General features: G+C 40.1%; 1 protein-coding gene across 1 annotated transcript; it reads right to left on the bottom strand.

Annotated features, from left to right (window-relative positions):
- Window positions 1-3,554: 3,554 nt before the first annotated feature.
- Window positions 3,555-17,720, bottom strand: ankrd6a (ankyrin repeat domain 6a). The gene is made up of 15 exons (XM_076106979.1): window positions 17,711-17,720; window positions 15,969-16,024; window positions 15,629-15,766; window positions 15,392-15,490; window positions 11,688-11,786; window positions 11,380-11,478; window positions 10,290-10,388; window positions 9,352-9,429; window positions 8,984-9,088; window positions 8,700-8,768; window positions 8,076-8,225; window positions 7,684-7,836; window positions 6,747-6,930; window positions 4,926-5,302; window positions 3,555-3,740 (listed from the first exon to the last, which is right to left on the bottom strand). Exons 1-15 carry the CDS (start codon window positions 17,718-17,720, stop codon window positions 3,555-3,557), a joined length of 1,902 nt encoding a protein of 633 aa, XP_075963094.1.
- Window positions 17,721-20,904: the final 3,184 nt, after the last annotated feature.

The following is a 20,904-nucleotide window of genomic DNA, read 5'->3' as shown; positions in this document are numbered from 1 at the left end:
ATATATTTTTAATTGCCTTCCCTATCACATACTTTATCTTCATAAAGATCAGAGGTTCGATCTGTCCATGTCGATGTGTCCTTGGGCAAGACACTTATATATGTTCATGGTATACTATACTTTGCTTTTTAATGGCATTTTTATGATGCATATTATTATCATTTTTTGATGGCATAATATTTTGATGGCATATCATACTATTGACATTTTTATGGCATTCTAATCTATGACTTTTAAAACATTTATATGGCATACTATACAGTAAAATGTTTCATGACATACTCTATTGCTAATTCTTTTTTATTGCAAAATTTATTTTTTATTTGTTTATGACATACTATACTATGACATTTTCTATTAATCTTTTACAAAATACTACACTGGGTCGTATTTTATAATATTTGGTTTGACATGTTTTATTAATCTTTCATGGCACATTATACTATGACTTTTTTATGACACACTATGTTACGTTTTTATCACACTATATACCAGGGGTGGGCAAACTTTTTGGCTCGGGGGCCACATTGAGTTTTAAAATTTGACAGACGGGCCGGGCCAGTAGCAGATGAATAGAGTGTTTGTGTGAACTAATATAAATTACAAGTAAAAAGTAACTTGCTTTTCATTTCAGTGGGAACAGTGTTGTTGGTCACCCTTTTTAACCAGTGCGTCAACATTTGGTGTCAGTTTGGTTGTGGCAATTCTCAGAACAGATCTGAGGTGTTCATCAGTTAGCTGGGATCTTACACAGTATTTTTTTATCGCATTAATGCATATTTAATCGTGCACTTAATTATTATTAAGCAGTCATTTTTGACACAGTGTTTTTAGTGTAAAGGTTAATGACTGTGGTCTTTTTAGCAGTTTGATTCTTTGATGGATCATACAAATATTTGACTGTCACATCTAACATTATCAGAGTTCTGCTCTGTAATGTCTTTCCTTGTCTCTCCCCCCTGTGTCATGGTGTGGGTACATCTCACTGGAGTCAGGAAACGTATCAGAATACCCTTATTTTATTGGCTAAACTGCATCACGTGACATGATTTACAACGCATTGGTCGGTGTTTTTCCTGCACCGCTGAACAAGTGCCGTAAATGCTGGAAAGGAGCGTGAATAACTCCGCTGCATAAAGCAAAGGCCCGCGACCCACTGAAAACGGGTCCGCGACGAACCACTAGTTGAGAATCACTGGTCTACAGGATCGTGACGAGCGGTGAACAGCTGTTTGTGTGGCGTGTCTTACGTCTCTTCCTGTTTCCTTCACTTACATTCCCCTGGGTCCTAAGCCCCTCCCTGTACAGCTTATATGTACCAACGTACATTTATAACAAATACCACACATATTACACGGTAATCAGCGTTGCATATGTGTCAAACTCTATCGGTGCATCTCCGGTTAGTCTTTGTTCTTTGTCTTTGTTCATCCTGCATCGCTCTGTTCTGTTCTTTAATGTAACGTAACTGGAGCGACGGAGCCTCTCCCAGCTGTTAGCAGACTGTTGTGCTAGCAGGCTCGCGAGTGAGCTGTACCCAGCATGCAGTTCGGCGGTGAAATTTTATAAATGTACAATTATTAGTGTTACAAATTGTTTATGTGTCACAGACTGTTGTGTTTTTCTCTGTTAAAGAGCGTTAGTTGTGAGTTGTTAATTGTTGTGTTATAAAGTTATGACCATGACTAGAGGTCTCTCTCAATACATATAAGAGAACTAGCGCTGACCGCTGAGCAATAGCGGCAAAGAATACATTTAGATGCCTGTTGAAAGCAGACAGCAGTTGTTTCGGCTATGCACCGGTATAATGGTGTGTGAAGAATTCATATCATACGGGGGAAAAAAAAAACGGTATACTGCCCAGCCCTATTCTTTGTTATAGTTTGGACAATTTTGTACCAATATTTGACGGGCCGGATTAAAACGCCCAACGGGCCGTATCAGGCCCGCGGGCCGTAGTTTGCCCATGCCTGCTATATACTATAGTATTTTTATTACATTTTCATCAAATTCTATATAGAATTTCTATAATATACAATATCATGACACCCTTTATGATTTTTTCATGACATGCTTTACCATGATATTTGTATGACATACGCCTTTATCATGTTTTCAATACTATACTGTGTTATACTATTTTTCATCAGTCTTCCGCTTTTTTCTCACGGCATTCTATAATTCTATTCTTCTCATCACATTCAAAGCCCTTCATAACCTCGCCCCTTCATACCTTTCTGACCTCCTGCATCAACACGCTCCCAACAGCAACCTCAGATCCGCCGACGCCAACCTCCTTACCCCCCCGACTCTGTCCAAGCATCAGACCTGTGGGGACAGGGCCTTCTCCATCGCTGTCCCCTCCCTCTGGAACTCCCTCCCCCAGTACCTCAGACATTCTCCGTCACTCGCACTTTCAAAACTTTCAAAACTCAGCTATTTAAATCTGCTTTCAACCTGTAAAGTCACTTATGTCTGTTTCTCTTTTTCTTTTTCATGTTGTTCCTTACTGTTATGTCATCTATTCTGCTCTTATTGTTATTACTTCTATTGTTTCTGTTTTTACCATGTAAAGTATCTTTGAGTACCTTTTAAAAGCTCTATAAATAAAATCTATTATTATTATAATATTACATTTTTATGACTTTTTTATGACTTCTACAACTTCAACAATTACTAATTATATTAACGTTACTACAGCGGTTACTACAACAAGTACTACTGCTATAACAACCATTAGTACTAATAGTACTACTACAACATCAACTACGACTGCAAAAACTTCAACTATTACTACATCTACTACCACTAGTAGATTTGATAGTTACCAAAGATTTGTTCCGTGCGCTCCAGGTCTCATCTCCTGCATGCCCTTTGAGTCACTTTGTTCATTCAACAGTGTGGACAATAAACAGAGACATTTACACCAACATGACAAAAAAGTAACACGTCTCCTGCTCCAATAACACAACCTGCTTCACAACTTCCACAAACATATTTTTTGCATCAGTTTTCATGGAAGATAGATCAAAACCTTGTACAAGACAAAACACAGAGATGTATTTGGGTCATACATTGATAATATTATTATGTAATCTCATTACATTTGATGACAAGGAATTAAAACTGACTTATATTGAAATTGTTTAAAGTCACAAAAGGACTCAGGGATTAAATAGAGACCTTCACTGTCGGTCAGTCTATTCATTCGGTGTCAAAGGTAACAAATAACAAAATACAAATTAAAAGCAAATTAAACATGCATGTATATATTCCAGCATGATTTCACTATGCATATACACGTTACATTAGCTAAATTAATATACAGGCATTGTTACCACGTGGTCCCAGTATCTGCAGTTTCCCCTGTTTAAAAAAAATATTTTTAACATAACGTTAGTTATGTTAAAGTAACGTCTAGTAAGTTAAGTAAAGACTGTAAAAAGTAGAGTGGTCAAATACTGCCGTCTAAAGAGTGAGGGGGGACATGTCTCCTTCTTATTAATTTGTTTACTAGGTTGTCTTTCTTATCTTTCTTATACATCAAAACTTCATCAGCTTTCTCCCTTCTCATTGGTCTTCAGCCTCTGAAGCTCCTCCTCCAGCATGCTTATTTGCTGCAGCAGCTCCTTCTGGTCCTGCTGGGCTCTGAGCTTCGTCTGCTGCTCCACCTCCGCAATCTTCCTCTCGTACCAACGTTCCAACTGAGTTGACACCGATTCAAAGAAACGCTGAGTCACCTGAAGGGAGGGCAACCACACACTTGATATTTGGCTGGAAGTTTTAAGATCACCTTGAAATCAGATTTGTCTTTTCTTCAGGAAATTGAGTTTTTAAAAGAGTACTTCAATATTTTGGGAAATAAGCTTATTTGCTTTCTTTCTTAGAGTGAAATGAGAATATTCATATCAGTCTAACTCTGTGTGTACACATCTGGGAGGCAATTCGCCTAGCTTAGCATAGAGACTCAAAGCAGGGGGAAACAGCTAGCCTGGTCTGTCCAAAGTTCAAAAATACACCTACCTACAGCTCACTAAATGATGTATTGTATGTCATTGGTTTAAAGAACTATAATTGGTGGTGTTGGGAGAAGTTAGGTGGTGGAAACACAACAGCAATTGCTAACTGAGGCTGGCTCCAAAGGTCCCCATTAAAAGGGACAACTTTACAGCAGAAATAAACATGTTTACAGCCTGGTTAAAAAAAAAACGTCTTTAGAGATGTCTTCAGCTGCTTACTTGGTGAGTACAACTTTATTATTATTAACAGAAATGATGGTTAAAGCTAGAAAAATAAGCCTCATGTTGTAATAAAATGGAATTACTCAGTAAGGTTTAAAGTAGTGCTGGGCAAGTTAACGCGTTAATTTCGCGTTTACGCATTCATTAATTAACGCCGACAATTATTTTATCGCGCGTTATTGAAAGACAAGAGACAATACATATACATAACAACAAGAACAGTGGGATAAAAGCCAGCAAACATCCTATAGTCAGTTGTGTGTGTGTGTGTGTGTGTGTGTGTATGTCCTTGAGCCTTTTGAGATGGGAAAAAAAATTATAATAATAATAATAATTAAAAAACAACAACAAAAAAAAGATGCCAACAAAGTATGAATTATATTCACATTAATTATAAAACATGCTACCTGCATCTCGTGAACCAAATGTTATTGCCCTTTTGTTCATATAGCAGTACTTTTAAAATAAAAGTGCGCAATACACTACTTTTGAATTCATTATTGAACTTTGCCATAACAATGCGATTAATCGCGATTAATCGCAAAAAATCCATGCGATTAATCACGATTAAATATTTTAATCGTTGCCCAGCACTAGTTTAAAGAAAAGCATGTTTTGTAGCACATTCACTTGATTGACAGGTCTAGTCCAACCACTGCTCGTCCGACTCATCAGTACACTCACCTCTATAGCGTGCTGATTGTTCCTCTCCTGGCTGAATGTGGGCTCAGTGGGACGGTCGATGAAGAACTCCAGTGTTCTGGTGCCCTCAGTGTGAATCCCTACACGCCTGCATGCACTCATCAGCTCTCCAAAGTGTTTCCTGTCTGGCCTGTCACAGCGGTGTTCCTGATGATGGATCAGTCTGGGTCCCTGGGCGTTGATGCTGGACTGGCTGCTGCTGCTGCTGCTTGAGAAACCCTCCCCACGCAGGGCCATCACTGCTCCTATTGGACTGTCCTGCACTCCCGGAGGCTGCCAGAGGGGGTCAAGAGAGGCCAGTAGGAAGTCTGAGGTGTGGTTGGCAGGCATAGGAAACAGGGTTGTGTTCTCATAGTCATCTGATGACAGGTGTGGGGTTGGAGAAAAAACAAATCATCCATATGAAGGAAAATAAAAGTTTTGAGTCTGTTTAATGGGCAAAGTGATTATATCTCCAAAGCAAATGACCACGATGTGCAATGTGCATTCATTCAGTAGCTGAGATATGTAAGCTGATTTTGACAAAGATGCAATCCCTCTTAAGGATTTTTAATTTTGTGCTGATTCTGGCAGTCTCTGTGGACAGTGTTTCTGAGCACCAGACTCCCTTTAAAAACCTCTCATTTTACTGCAGCAGGGTCTGGCAGTCCGTGCAGTCCTGGTTCCGGGTTCTTCCAAGCTTCCCTTCCCTCCAGTGGGCCCAGCAATACGTCCTGGGTCTCCAGCAGCATGGTGTTGGTGTTTGCTCCCAGCGGGGACCGGAGGAGCAGAGAGGGGAAGCTCTGCTCCTGGAGGAGGAGGAGGAGGAGACGCTGCTGCTGAGCTCTCCTCCTCCCTCCAGAGCTCCGATTGCAGGTGGAAGGCTGCGGTGAAGCCCGATCTGGGTCTGTCCACGGCGGACCGGTCTCTACTGGAGGATCTGGGTCTGTCCACGGTGTACCGGTCTCTGCTGGAGGATCTGGGTCTGTCCACGGTGTACCGGTCTCTGCTGGAGGACCTGGGTCTGTCCACGGTGGACCGGTCTCTGCTGGAGGATCTGGGTCTGTCCACGGTGGACCGGTCTCTGCTGGAGGACCTGGGTCTGTCCACGGTGGACCGGTCTCTGCTGGAGTCTGAGCTGAAGGAGTTTCTGGTGAACCTGCATGATTTCATCTGATTTCACTAGAATCCGACCCGGTGGCTCCGATGACGAGCATTAAGAATAACTCTATAGAAATAGACCATCTTCTCTCTGATGGTCTCTTTACTGATGTAGTTCATAAAGAGACATATAAACTGAGTCTGATTCAGAACCAGTTCCAACTTTAATTTACATCAATAAAATAAGTTTCACATTTTTCAAATAGTCTTTTTTGGGAGGTGGGTGAGTGGGTAATTAGTGGAGATGACTTAGTTGTCAACAAGTCCGACTACTACAACTATGCTACCATGACAACTGAGCAAAATCCATCCTCTGAGGAAAACCATGAGATGCACTTATTAGAAAAAGCTAGTTAGTTAACTTTGAGATAAGATTTATTTTGTCAAACTTCCAATTTACAAGGTCAACAATAAACGGCCATGCTTAATTTCAAACTGTGTATGCACACCGAAGGAAAATGCAATTTGTGATTCTGTATTTTTTCCATAAACAACAGACAAGTTGTCCAAAATATGTGAAAACACGTCTCTATGATGTGTCTCAGTCCCTGTGAGCTGTGCCACTGACCCGTTAATGCTATGGCAGGGATAACAGCCATAAACCTTTGCTGGCCGCCCCTTTAAAATGGTCTCTATCGACTGTAATTATGGAAGCTTACATACCTGGTGACCTGTCCACTTTCATTTCAAAGTATGTCCTGCCCCCCATCTGCTCCTGCTCTGGGCCTCCCAGACTGTGGGTGGATGTGCATGGTAGGATGTTGACGTAGGTAGCCAGTGAGGTGCTGCTGTCTCCGGATACTACGGACAGCAGGGGGAGGGACTCCAGGTCAGCTTCTGCCACGGACTGCTCCACAGACCGTGAGGGGAGGAGTTTGTAATACCGGGATTTGGCTAGGATGTGGACATCCCTGTCCTTCAACTGGGACACGCACCACCTCTTCAGTTCACTACTCACCGCTGCCTGCTTTGGGATGAGAAACAAGCTGCTTTATATACATAGACTGTAACAGCTGGTATTTCTATTAAGTTCAAATGACTCCTTTTGGCTGCCGACCATGACATGACATATCTTCCTATTTAAATCCCAACTTCTAAATTGAATCTGAAAAGTCTGAATTCACGAAGCAACAAGTTGTGTCCAGACCGCATTGATTCAGCATGTCCAACACTTTAATCTGCCCAAGCCAAAGTGAGGAGAAATCTTGCTGTAAGCAATTATGTAACAATTTTCAATCTTTCTGGGATGAAATTTGTCAAATTTTAAATCTCAGTTCTTTTCCTTCAATGATATTGTCCACTAAATATTTAGCTGGAGTGACATTTTGGTGACACTAAAACTGACAATGTCTGCCCCTCTTTTCAAATAAAGTAGATTATATGCACAATAGTATCAATATTACAGTATATGTGTCCTTCCAAAAAATGTGAGAACAATTCCAATTTAGGTTTGACTTTAAAGATGCACAAAATAGTTTTTCTTCAAAAAAACTGATATTGGTATCAAACTTTGAAAACCCAAAGGAACTGAGGCATCAGTTTAAGACACTGATGAAAGTGTGAAGTCCCTGATCTGTAAGAAGAGACAGTAGAAGCAGACCTGGTGTCTGTTCCTGTGGTCCATATTGCCCAGTCTAATGTTGACCTGCTCCTGCACGTTCAGGACGTGCAGCCTCATCTCCTGCTGCGTGGCTTTCAGCTGGCCCTCCAGCTTCTTGAGCAGGGGCTTACAGAGACATCCATTGGCCGCCGCCTGCGGAGAATGGTCACAAGTTACAAACTCAGTAGCAGGAAGGACTCCATGGAGCACCCTGTTTCTGTAATGGTTCTTCTTCTATAGCAGGTGTGCCCAACATAACTCAACGTGAAGTTTTAGCACCAAGCTTTTCTCAAAGTCCAATGACTGTTTCACCTTCTCAGATACTCTGGTCCCTTCTGATTTACAAAGAAAGCTCAAAACATAATCACACAAATGTTTTTATCATCAATAACCTGTCTAATGTTGCCCTCCTTGTCGCGGTACAGTGTGTAGAGCTGATAGGTTTTTCCATTCTGAACGGAATCTTCACCATCTTTCCAGAGCAGATTCTTCTTACGGGCAAAGTCATTCTCGCCTTTTCTTTTATCATTTTCATTCAGAGCCTGCAAAGAAGTAAAAGTAATGGACTGTTAGTAGAAATTGCATGTGTCAGACGCTTCCAGTTCGTTGGAGCTTTAACGCATATTTGTTGAGTTTAAAGAGACTTGTATACCACTACATATAAACATACTTACTTGCACTCTCGCAGAAATTCATTGGGGAATCTAAGACTACTGACTGAAATGTCACGGCAAGCTAAGCACTAAAGTGAAGATGAGCACAGGACCGTAAAACCTGACTCTCTTTATCTGTGAACACCATGACACATGAAGACATCCACTGTGGACTTGCTGAGCAGGACAGTCCCGACGTCGCCGTTGTTGACCCACCTGCTCCTTGACCCTCCTCCTCTTTCGGCCGCTGTATGGGCTGCTGATGGCGGCTGGGCTCTTGTTGCAATACTGCCTTTGCTGCCTTTGCTGCTGCTGTCTTTGCTGCTGCTGCTGGTGCTGCTGCTGTTGGTGACTATGACCCACCTTGAAGGCAGTTCTGCTCTCCATCTGTTCACTGCTGGGGGTGTCCTCCTCCACCACAGAACTGCTGACCTGCTCAGGGCAAACAGACAAGATCGAGGTACGTGAAGTTCAACTCAAATGCAAAATGAAAACTGCAGTCAATGAAGCGACGACAGCAAATGCTATGTATCGTTTTATAATCTAAAGAATTGATTTAATGTGACTAACGCAATTCTTTGTAATTCTCCCAATAGCTCAGGAGACTTCTACAAGGTACAAAAAATGTTTTAATGACATTTTCTTACTTTGTTTGGAATCATTTCTACTCTGACAGCTGAGTGCAGGACCCAGTCTGTCACCAGTCTTTCTCTTTGTTTCCTTATTGTTCTTCCTCGCATGAAGCGATGTACCTGAGGACAAGTACAACAATCTGCTATGGGGACATTATTGGTTACATTTGATTATGTATTGCTAGTATGGCAATACACTTAGAAAATAATCCAGACGTTTGCTAATGCTATTAAAAACTGTGATAGTGATAGTTATAAACCCCAGAGTAATACAAATTCTACAATTTAAATTCTCGACACTGTGCAGCCTAATGTTTTGTTTTGAAGTATATAATGGACTCAAGAATATGAAGTCATAGAATGTAGGTTCAGTTTAGACAAACCTGTGGAGCTCTGGCCAGGAGATGTGCCATATCTTTGTGGTTGTTATCTCTGGCCTTGTCCAGGGCTGTTTTACCTGCCTGGAAGTGGACAGTATATCAGACACGCTTGAAAACCTTTCACATAGCAGCACATAGAACAGTCATATCATACATAGAACAGTCATATCATACATAGAACAGTCATATCATATTTTACCCTGAAGTAAAGAGGCACATTTTACACAGTTCAGTTTTACCATCACAAGTCGTGCTGCTTGTATATCATTTCTATAATTTCTTTTGTGGCTCTGGATCAAAAGGTGGAGGCGTGAAGTTTGAAATACGCTGGCATTTAAGAGGCAGGGAGGATTATTGAAAGACACAATCAAATAGCAGTATGGGAAATGTAGGATCCAGTGCTTTTGGTATTTTAGCCATATATTTTAAAAAAATACAGTATATATATATATATATATATTTTTTTTTCCTTTACATTAAAGCATGGAATTAACATGCTAGCTAACTAGCCAGCTGTCCACTAGCTAGCTTGTTAATTCCACCATTCTTTCATGTTAATCTGGTTACATAAACCCAAGCTGTCATTCATCTGGCGAAAGCAATCTGCATTTCTACGCCGTGACAAGATTGTGTAGATGACACATTAAGTTGTTTTTTACCGAGGGGATTTTTCATATACCATTCATAGTCTGATTTATAGATAATTATTCCTAAATAAACTTCTTTTTGAATAGTAGTTGACTGTATTTTATTTGTATTGATTGATTTTATTTATGATAAAAACAAATATCCAAAATCTTACTGTCATAAGCACCATGTGTTACTGTGTCTAGAAATGAATTGATAACTTGAATTAAAAATAATGAGATAACAGTTATATATCTTGTGATATCAGGAAAATTGTGAATCTGTTCAGCATCCAGCTGGTAGAGGGAACTTACATTGTTTCTGAGTGTCCCATCAGTCCCCGCCTTCAATAAGAGCCGAACTGTCTTCTTATGGTTCAGAGCAGCAGCCACATGGAGAGCTGTGTCTCCGGCCTATAGGCAAACACAGACATGTAGGCCTTCACAGTACAGTATGTACAGTATATACCTGTGTGTTTGTTCGCAGTAGATCAGGTGAACATGCAACAATGTGCAATTTGTCTAGAGGCAAGCACACAAGTCAACAAATAATAATAAAAAGTCCTATAATAAATAAATAATGGATTAATATTTACGTGGGTTGAAATGGAGAAGTTCTTACAAGGATAGGTATCCAAGCTCAAATCTAAATACAGTCATAAAAAGTAAATATGTACATTTACTCCAGTATAAGGTACAATTTGAAGGTACATGCATATGACATATTGGACTTTTCACTGCACTACATTTCTACATTCTTACTTTCTCAAAACAAGGGGGATAATCTGCCGTTGCCGTGAGATGATTCCAAGATGTTTTAACATTTCTATTAATTTCTATTGATTCTAAAGTAGTGAAAAATTATTTTAAATAATCTTGCAGATTTATTTCAAGAAAGAAAAAATACATCACATAAAATATTTCAAAATCCACTGATCAGCCCACATCATACTGCTGTGTTCGTGTTGAGACATATAGGGGATACAAATATTTGAAAACACTCTGAAAAGGGTCATTCTGCATATTGAGTAATTTTACTTTTGTTACATTTTGTCGATAATACTTCTGTACTTGTAATGGAGTACTTGATACTTTCACTTAAGAAAAATATCTGAATTCTTTCCCTCCCACTTTCCAAATCAATGTCTCAAAACTTTGTCTCCTATTTCTATTTTCCCTGTAATTACAGCCACATTGACAAAGTTTTCATTAGAAATTTAAATAAAGTGTCCTGTATGAAACATAATTGTTTCAAACAAACATACCATATCAGTGAAACCACACGAGTTTCCATGAGTTTCTCTGGCGTACGCTTTTGCTGAAGTCTGAGGGATTTTGTCAGTTTGTGTCACGCGGGCTAAAAGATGTCTCGCAATATCATATTGATAACACTGACATATTGTACCTGGTTCCTCTCTGTCACGGAGCACAGAGAACCCAGCAGGATCTTCACCAGGGTCAGGTTGTCGTAGCGAGCAGCCACATGCAAACAGCTGTCACCCATCTGGAACCAAAACACAGTTCTCAGTGATATTAGTTTAGTTTATCACGATACTAATATCAGTGATGCACCAAGTGCGTTGTGAAACTATTCCTCAATGTTCAGCAGTCCACAGTACACGAGCTCAATAGAGTCAGAGTGAAGGGTCTCCTACTTCTTTAACCATGTCTCTGAGGAGAGCACAGTGCATTGTGGGATGCCTGAGGACTCACATCGTTCTTGGTGTCTGGTGTGGATCCTCCCAGCAGCAGGAGGCGAGCCGTCTGAGCATGTGCGTTCTGACAGGCCAGGTGGAGTGCTGTGTTTCCTGCCTGAATCAACATACTACAGTTACTACTGAGTAAACATAGTGGGCTTCCATTTTACATTGTTAGGCTCACCACAACTCTGAGAGAAAAAAACAACCAGAGATTCTGATGCTGTCTAGAGTTTGACAAGACGGTCCACATTATGGCATGCGGTATTTGGCAGGCCATTTGGGTCCACAGAGCCATTCTTGTCACATATAAAATGCAGATGCAAGCAACTATAGAATATGCACTTTAAAGAGGACATATCATGCTCATTTTCAGATTCATACTTGTACCTTGGGTTTCCACAGGAACATAATTAAATGCTACAATATTAAAAAAAGATATGATTTTTTACATACTGTCTGTCTAAATATACCTGTATTCACTCTCTTGTCTTAAACGCTCCATTTAAACGCCTGTCTCTTTAAGACCCCACCTGAAAAATCCCAGTCTGCTCTGATTGGTCAGCGTGTCAATTACACTGAGTTTAGCGCCACCTCTACCGGTGACTGCTAGTAGTGGTCACCGGTAGAGGTTATAGAAGTCCTGACTTGCTCGTTTAAAAAAGCACAGTTTCTGAATATGTAGTTTTAATCGAAAAATGACATGGAAATCCAACTTCTTTCAATTGGCAGCTTTAAGTTAGTGACAGTTTGAGGTGGAATTACATGAGGTTATGTGAAGGCATGGCGTTGGGGGTTGGGGGGGTTACAGTTCTGCAACAGGACAAAAACACATTTGCTGCTAACACATAACACATTATAATTAAATTAATCTTTGTGCATTCTTAAGTCAAACTAAATAATCAGAAATGTGTTTTAAATTTCAGTATTAATATACTCATCCTGAAAATGGTATTCTGTTTTACGAACAAAGAACCTAGACTGAGATAAGGCCTCATTTATTTAAATTTGCAACTACAAACCAAGTGAAGACAGAGTGAAATATTGTTCTCCTTACTAAGAATCCATTTTTTCCGACGGAGTTCAGTCCTTTGCTACAATGGCTTTATTTGATGTTCTGTTGTGGTGTATTTATATTAGAATAATAAAAATGACTCAGTCTACGGTACATTAAATCATAAATGTATTTCAATCAAAATCCTCTGTGCAGCAGTGTAAAGTACGGAAGCCCTGAGAGGAAATTTAGAAAAAAATTCACGTGATCCACTTTCTAAGTCTGATCAAATTTTTTGATTTAGCCAGGTTAGTCTCTAAGTTCCATCAAAACAATGTCATCTGTGAAACTGGTAATACACATTTTGGCCACAACAGGCAGAAGTTCTAGATGTTTTCTTCCAGGTGAGTTTCGATTTCTTCAGTCTAAACACAACGTACATATATTGTGTTTCAGCAAGTTATGTAAATTAAAACTCACCTGAAAGAAAGCATGACTGCTTTAAGTCCGCTTTCAGTCAGCTTATTGTGGCGGAAATGAGTATTACAACAACAAACACTTTGAAAAAAAAGTTCACCTGCCAAAACCTGTTTTTTTTCACCTTTATTCACAGATGAAAGTTTTACCTGAAAAATCGTTTTTTCACCCAATTTTTACATCATAAACAACGGAGAGAAAACAATGTAGATCGGATTTAGAATGGATCAATCTCAATGCCTCTGTAGTAATGCGAACGTATGCAAAAGATAAAATAATAACGTTAGCTCTGGTACAATGAGACAGAAAACAGTGTCTTTTGTCTCATTGTCTTCATTTATGTTCTATGAAGCACTTTATAATAATTTTATAGCAACTCTATCGGCTGTACAAGGCTACAAGTACAAGATGTGGATGAATGTTTCAGAGACGTGTTCTATACATTTAATGTTGCCAGATTTAAAGTGCATTATTGTTGTTGATGTTGTTATCATTCAGTGTGGCTTTGTGGCACAATGCAGTAAAACTGCCTGTGCCAAAGCACACTGTATATTATCCATCTGGCTTAATCATAATCATAACTAGAAAATTTCGCAAGAAATTTTAACAGTGTGGCTTCTACTGCCCGAAGACGTCGCAATATATAGCTACACACGCTGATGTTACCGGTAGTATCGTTGAGGTTCGATTGAGATATCGCTTCTCTCTTTTCTGCATTTTAGATTCATACTCTTGGATTGAATCTTATATTCGTGATGGACAGTCCACAAATTTCTGTACAAACCTCATTCTGAGCTTCATGTTAAGATACAGTTACTCTATGGGGCTTTTATTTTGAAAGGGTGGGACTGGGTGGGGGAGAGAGGGGGAGAGGAGAAATATTCATAATGTTTGATACACAAACACAGAGGTTATTAAATGGGAGGGGGGGGGGGGGGTTCTCTAAATATATCTAAAACCTGAATGACTGTATGATAGAGAGAGAGAGAGAGAGAGAAACATAAAGACATAAAGATGATTAAGAAACGTTGCAGTAATCAGTGATTTTGAACAAAACCCCTGCCTCCTTTTAACAAATTAGCAGGAGTCTAAGTGCCAAAATATGGATACCGTGAGAAAGATAAGACTCTGGCAAACGCGCTGATGTGTTTTTTATGTTTGTGGTGTTAAAAATGTGAACTCCAGAGCAATAGACAAAACTGGTACCGTCTGCGTTCTTTGAGAAATTAGTGGTGAGATTTAACATGGAGTCTAATGGAGCAGGTGGTTGGAGTTCATGTCGCTCTGCGGCTCTTTGAGCCAAATGTGTTCAAAATCACTGTTTACTGTAATGTTTCTTAATCAGTCTGCCTCTAACACCAGGTGTGTCCTCACCATGGCAACCAGTTACACACACGCACGCAGGCTCTCTCTCTCTCTCTCTCTCTCTCTCTACACACACACACATGATATTCAAGGAAAGATCATTAGACCTCCTGTCTGCCTGTCTCTCCCACTCACTCACTCAGTCCATCTAACTGTCTGTCTGTCTGTCTCTCTCTCCCACTCACTGAGTCCATCTAACTGTCTGTCTGCCTGTCTCTCTCTCCCACTCACTGAGTCCATCTAACTGTCTGTCTGCCTGTCTCTCTCTCCCACTCACTGAGTCCATCTAACTGTCTGTCTGCCTGTCTCTCTCTCCCACTCACTGAGTCCATCTAACTGTCTGTCTGCCTGTCTCTCTCTCCCACTCACTGAGTCCATCTAACTGTCTGTCTGCCTATCTCACTCACTCTGTCTCTCTCTCCTCTCTGTCTATCTTTCTGTCTGTCTCTCTCTCCCTCTCTGTGTCTCTCTCTATCATACAGTCATTCAGGTCTTAGATATTTTTAGAGGACTTTTCCCCTCTCACCCCCCCCCCCCCCCCCCCCCCCCCCCCTCCCCCCATTTCAAATTAAAAGCCCCACAGAATGAATTGTAACTGGAATGCTTGTGATGAAGCCTCTCATTTTAGTGTCAAACATTATGATTCTGTCTCCTCTCCCCCTCTCTCACCCACCCAGTCCCACCCTTTCAAAATAAAAGCCCCACAAATACAAGATTCAATCCAAGAGTATGAATCTAAAATGCAGAAAAGAGAGTAGCGTTATCTCAATTGAACCTGAATGACACTACCGGTAACATTGGCGTGTGTATATATTGCGATTTCTTCGGGCAGTATAAGCCACAAAATTTCTTTTGGAATTTTCTAGTTATAATTATTATCCTACCTTGTTCCTGATGTGTACATCAGCTCCGGACTTGACCAGTAGTTTGACACAGTGAGAAAATCCGTGCCAAGATACCTCATGCAGCGCAGAGTTGCCGTCCTCAAACACAAAGGGGACAAAGTATTCCCATCACAAACTGTTACCATTTCATCAACCACGCAAATTGAGAACGTATGAATGAATGTTTCAGCAGGTGTGTGAACAACTTCTGACATGTACAGCAAGTCCACCACTTACTCTGCCCTGCAGGTCCACAGCACAGCCTCCCTGAATCAGAGCAGCCATGGCGTTACTGTTCCCCGCCATGGCAGCTCGGTGCAGGGCCGTCAGGTGACCGGGGCCCTGGCATGATAGTGGAGCCACATGGACCGCTGCCTGTTCACACATCACACACACACATTCATGCTCGTGGGCCTATACGTACCTGTTCTGTACATGTGTGAATGCATAAACAGTATTTTACAACAGATACATGTATGTCACACAATCATTACAATATTCATTTTAGTTGAATAAGAAAAAAACATCACCACTGTTCCTACGACATTATCAGTAATATTTTCCTGTTCCTACTCACCTTCAGATGAATGACGTCAATCCCGCAGTTCTCAGACAGAATGGATCTGGCACTTCCTGTTGTCACAAAAGTAAAAATGTTTGAATTCAACTGAAACAGGCCAAGGAGTGTGAACCAAAAATACTGCAAAGCTCAGGAGACTGGTGACCCTGTGGGTGCATTGATCCTATGCTCCAGAGAGAAAGTAAAAGAAAAAGGTTTAATTTCTCGGTAGAGTTCTTTTCATAATGTTGTCAGACGCTTATAATAACAATCTGAACCTGGCAGTGGCAAAAACAAGAACTTTTAGTGGACGTAACGTTACAGGGATGCTACGCAATTGCCCTTGCAGGTCATTTAGCAGCTGCGGGTTACAGCATTTTCCCTGTATACCTCTATATAGACCAATTTCAAAAGCTGTTGTCTCCATTAGTCACTTTGACACAAAAAACATGAGTAAATAGCATACTTGTTGAAAAATACCAAAGTTCCCCTTTAAGGTTCAGGTTAGAATCAGGTACGAGTTATGGGCTGATGGTTAAGGTTAAGTAAGGGGCTAAGGAATGCGTTATGTCAGTGAAGACAGAAGGGGCATGTGTGTCGGAGAATTAAGTACAGCCAGCAATATTTAATCAACAGGCTGGATCCACCTAACTGCTTTCTACTCTAGTGTACAGCACAATGAACTTAGTTGTAGGACTTGTATATGGATATTCCACCAATTTTAGGGCAATGCAATGGGACAATGATCCTAAACATGTAGAAAAACTCACTTGCATACAGTCCAGGCTAAAATAAAAATATTTCATGAAATGGAATTTTCTGTTTGTATGCACATAATGTTTGGTATTTATCCTGTCCAATTTTCATTTCAATGTAATAATTGGTAATAATATAATAATTACTGCAAGACTGAATAATCAATATGTTGATTTAAAGGAGTTATAATCAATATTTTATACAAAAAATGGATCACAGGACTACTACGAAGTGTTGCTCGTAGTGATGGACCCACAAAGATTCATCACCTGACTGTGCAGTTCCCCTCAGCGCTTTAGAAGCATTAGAGTGTTTTAGCCTCTTTATATGGGGTCAGATCAGTCTCAATAATTGCAAATGCACACAGAAAGACTCACAAATGCGCAAAGAACAATTCACAAATATATTCGATTTACAAATGCACACAGAAGGATTTACAAATACATTTGACTCACAAATGCACACAGAACGATTCACAAATACATTCCAATGCACACATAAATAAATTACGATTAATATAAATGTAAAAAATATATATTTCTGCATTTGTATGTATTTCTGTGTGGATTTTTTTACATTTGTTTGTGGATTTGTATGTATTTCTTTGTGGATGCACTGCATTTCTTTGTGGATCGCTACACATTTCTTTGTGGATTTTTGAGACTCCCCTGACGTCGCTGGATTCGCAAATGCTTTTTTTTCAACATTCTAATTGTCAACCAATCACATGAGCGCAGCTCCCCCCTCCCCTCCACACGAGGCTGATAGCGTTAGAGTTGCGCAATTTGCGGAGGTGACAGGTCACTTCCTGTTACAAGCTGTCAATGTTTTGGTGCGGATTCCGCGGTAGTTTAGTCTTTATTTGTCTTTATTTGACATTATGTGACAATACATTAAGGTCCTTGAAGGTATGACTGTTGGTAGTTGTAATTGGTTTAGTAAAAAAAGGCCGAATTGTAATAGTTTTCATTAGCAAGCTAATGTAGGCTAACATCAGTTGGTACTTGTTGCCATGGCAACGATACACACTTTCATGCAGACTGAAGGAATGCAAATTGTAAACATGGATAATATGCATTGTACTGTTTAGAATGATAGCAGCCCATATAACCTATTGACTTGGATATATATACGTATGTATATATAGGCATATATCTATATAAATATATTCATATGTATGTATATATTTATACAACTTTTTTTCAAAAAAAATGAAAACGAGTAGCCATACTATTACAATTCAGCCTTTTTTTACTAAACTAATTACAACTACCAACAGTCATACCTTCAAGGACCTTAATGTATTGTCACATAATGTCAAATAACGACAAATAAAGACTAAACTACCGCGGAATCCGCACCAAAACAGTGACAGCTTGCAACAGGAAGTGACCTGTCACCTCCGCAAATTGCGCACTGTAACGCTATCAGCCTCGTGGGGAGGGGAGGGGGGAGCTGCGCTCATGTGATTGGTTGACAATTAGAATGTTGAAAAAAACGCATTTGCGAATCCAGCGACGTCAGGGGAGTCTCAAAAATCCACAAAGAAATGCAGTGCATCCACAAAGAAATACATACAAATGCAGAAATATATTTGTGATTTTTTTTTTTACATTTATAGAAATCGTAATTTATTCATGTGAGCATTGGAATGTATTTGTGAATCGTTGTGCGTGCATTTGTGAGTCAAATTTATTTGTAAATCCTGTGTGCATTTGTAAATCGAATATATTTGTGAATTGTTCTGTGCGCATTTGTGAATCTTTCTGTTTGCATTTGTGAGTCTTTCTGTGTGCATTTGCAATTATTGAGACTGATCTGACCCCATATCTTTAAGATCATAATTTTGGTTTTACAGCCGACAACTTTACTGTCTTGGTTCAGTCTCTCATCAACCTGCTTTCCAGCATCTGTTTTCAGGAAAAATGCTCTGATCAACACACTGTGCTCTACCTGCTTACCAGAAAACCCTCGACAGACACAGTAAGAGACAAGCTGGTGAACATAATGGAGCATTTAGCAGCTAAAGACACATATATTTATTTAGGAGTTGGTGGAGACCAAAAACAGAACTAAAAGATTGAATATTGGACATCATCAAGTGGACTCAAACACAAGTCCGAAGGAATGCTAATATTGCTCTATGACTGCTATGGTTGTTAACGTGCTCACCATATCAACTTTATAAGGTACAATATGTCAAAGTTGTGTTAACAGCTTTAATGCAGGTTTGAAAAACCTGCATAAAAGGTAAGACAATTGCAGCCAATCGTGAAAATCACATACGTCAGGTAGTCACTATGCCAAAAGCCTGTAAATGAAGGGACTGAAAACCAAGTGTAGACAATGCAGGATTCAAAGAGTTAAAGCTGCATTAACATTTATTAGGGGTAAAAATGTATTGTTCATTCTAATATTATATTAATATTCAGTGTCTTTTAGCTCTTGTTTTGATCTCCACCAACTCCTAAGGGGAAATATCTGTCTCTTTAGCCGCTAAATGGTCCACTATCTTGACCATCTAGTCTCTAACTGTGTCTGTTTGCTGCTGAGTGGGTACGTACAGTCACTTTATCAGAGCTGTCTCACTGAATACAGTTACCTGCTTTTGTGTTGTTGGCTCCCTCACTAAATACCGCTGACCTGAATTCTCAAGCTGACTGTCCTGATCCTTTAATGTTAAGTATCTGACTGTAACGACAAAGGATTTCATGTGTTTCATGTGCTGCATTTGAGCTGATAGTCAGATTATACTCTATGCCAAGGGTCAACCTTTAATCTTTGTTGGTGATTAAATATCTTAAACCAAAGCATGTGTACTCTGAAACACTTGGGCTCATCATTCACTCTTAATCTGTTCTCTTCACTAATCCCACTTGTATCACATACAGTTGTTCTATTTTTAACTTACTTAAAACGACCCATTTATATCAACATAAAGAGCCAGTTCTCTTCATGGAGACAGCAGCCATGTTTCTACAGTAGCCCAGAATGGACAAACCAAACACTGGCTCTGGATAGGGCTATTTGTGTTTTTGTGTCAGACACAATTGCAGTAGTTCTCCTCCCGCTTGGCACAAGGGAGAAAATTCACTTGGTGGCAAATGCAACCTCACCGCTGGATGCCGCCAGATCCTCCACACCAGACCTTTAAGCTCCCTTTTCACTTCTATTAGCTGTTTTCATCATAATCATCTCAAGACCGCTCAGATCTCCCTAAAGGCAGAAGCCTTTTGCGTAGGAGCTCGACAATGTAGTGTGATTAACTTTGTGTAACTTTGGCGGTTAGGTTTAGACAACAAAAACACTTGGTTAGGGTTTAAAAAAATATCGTAGTTTGTCTTAAAATAAGTATGCTTGCAATGTAATGTAAGCTACGGACATAAAGTCATGTGACAGACAACACGTGACAGAAAGTCGTCAGTAAAAATCTGAGTAAATCAGTAGGCACCTCCACATTAACTAATATTTCTTAGTTCATATGGAGGTGCATCTAGGGTGCTAGGGCCAGATGCCAGTAACCCTTGCTCATGTCAAGCATGGAGATACATTTGGATGTCCCCACTCTCTCAAAGTGAGTCAAACTTGAGACAGCAATAAGATAACTGAAATCAATGCAAAACCTCAGAGATCCATCCTTTTTGGGTACCAGCACAACTGGACTGCACCTTCACTTCTTGCTGTTTCAAAAATCCCAGCTCCAACATCAGCTCAATCTCTACTTTGAGCAGTGGCACCAAACCTTCAGGAATTCGGCAGAATGTGGAACATTATCTCTCAGGTGTGCTTTGTGCTGTACCAGAGGTATTAACATCCTGCTGGGAGATCTCAAGATGGGAGGGATCCACTGAACTCAGCTCTAAATTGTTTGTGGGAAAGAATTGCTCTTCTTCCTCTTCCTCCTTGACCACATGAACAAGGAACTGCTGCTTGACTAGCTGTTTGAAAGACTACTGCTGAACAGACTGCTGGCCAGGCTGATTTGGTGGAACCTGGAATTCCTTTGAACAGTTTCAAATGAAAGGTTTGTTGTTTCTTCATCCAGTTCATAGGTTACCCCAGTGATTTTCAACCGCTGTGCCGTGGCACACCAGTGTGCCGTGAGAGATCGTCAGGTGTGCCGTGGGAAAATGTCCAATTTCACTTAATGAGTCCAATAAAATATTATTTAATTGTTGCAAATACTTTGCCATTGTTG

Source organism: Anarhichas minor, unplaced genomic scaffold (genome assembly GCF_050575085.1).
Source record: "Anarhichas minor isolate MPS153535 unplaced genomic scaffold, ASM5057508v1 ptg000037l, whole genome shotgun sequence".
Classification (NCBI taxonomy): Eukaryota; Metazoa; Chordata; class Actinopteri; order Perciformes; family Anarhichadidae; genus Anarhichas; species Anarhichas minor.
The sequence above is the reverse complement of the archived record's forward strand: the minus strand, read 5'-3'. Positions and strand labels throughout refer to the sequence as shown.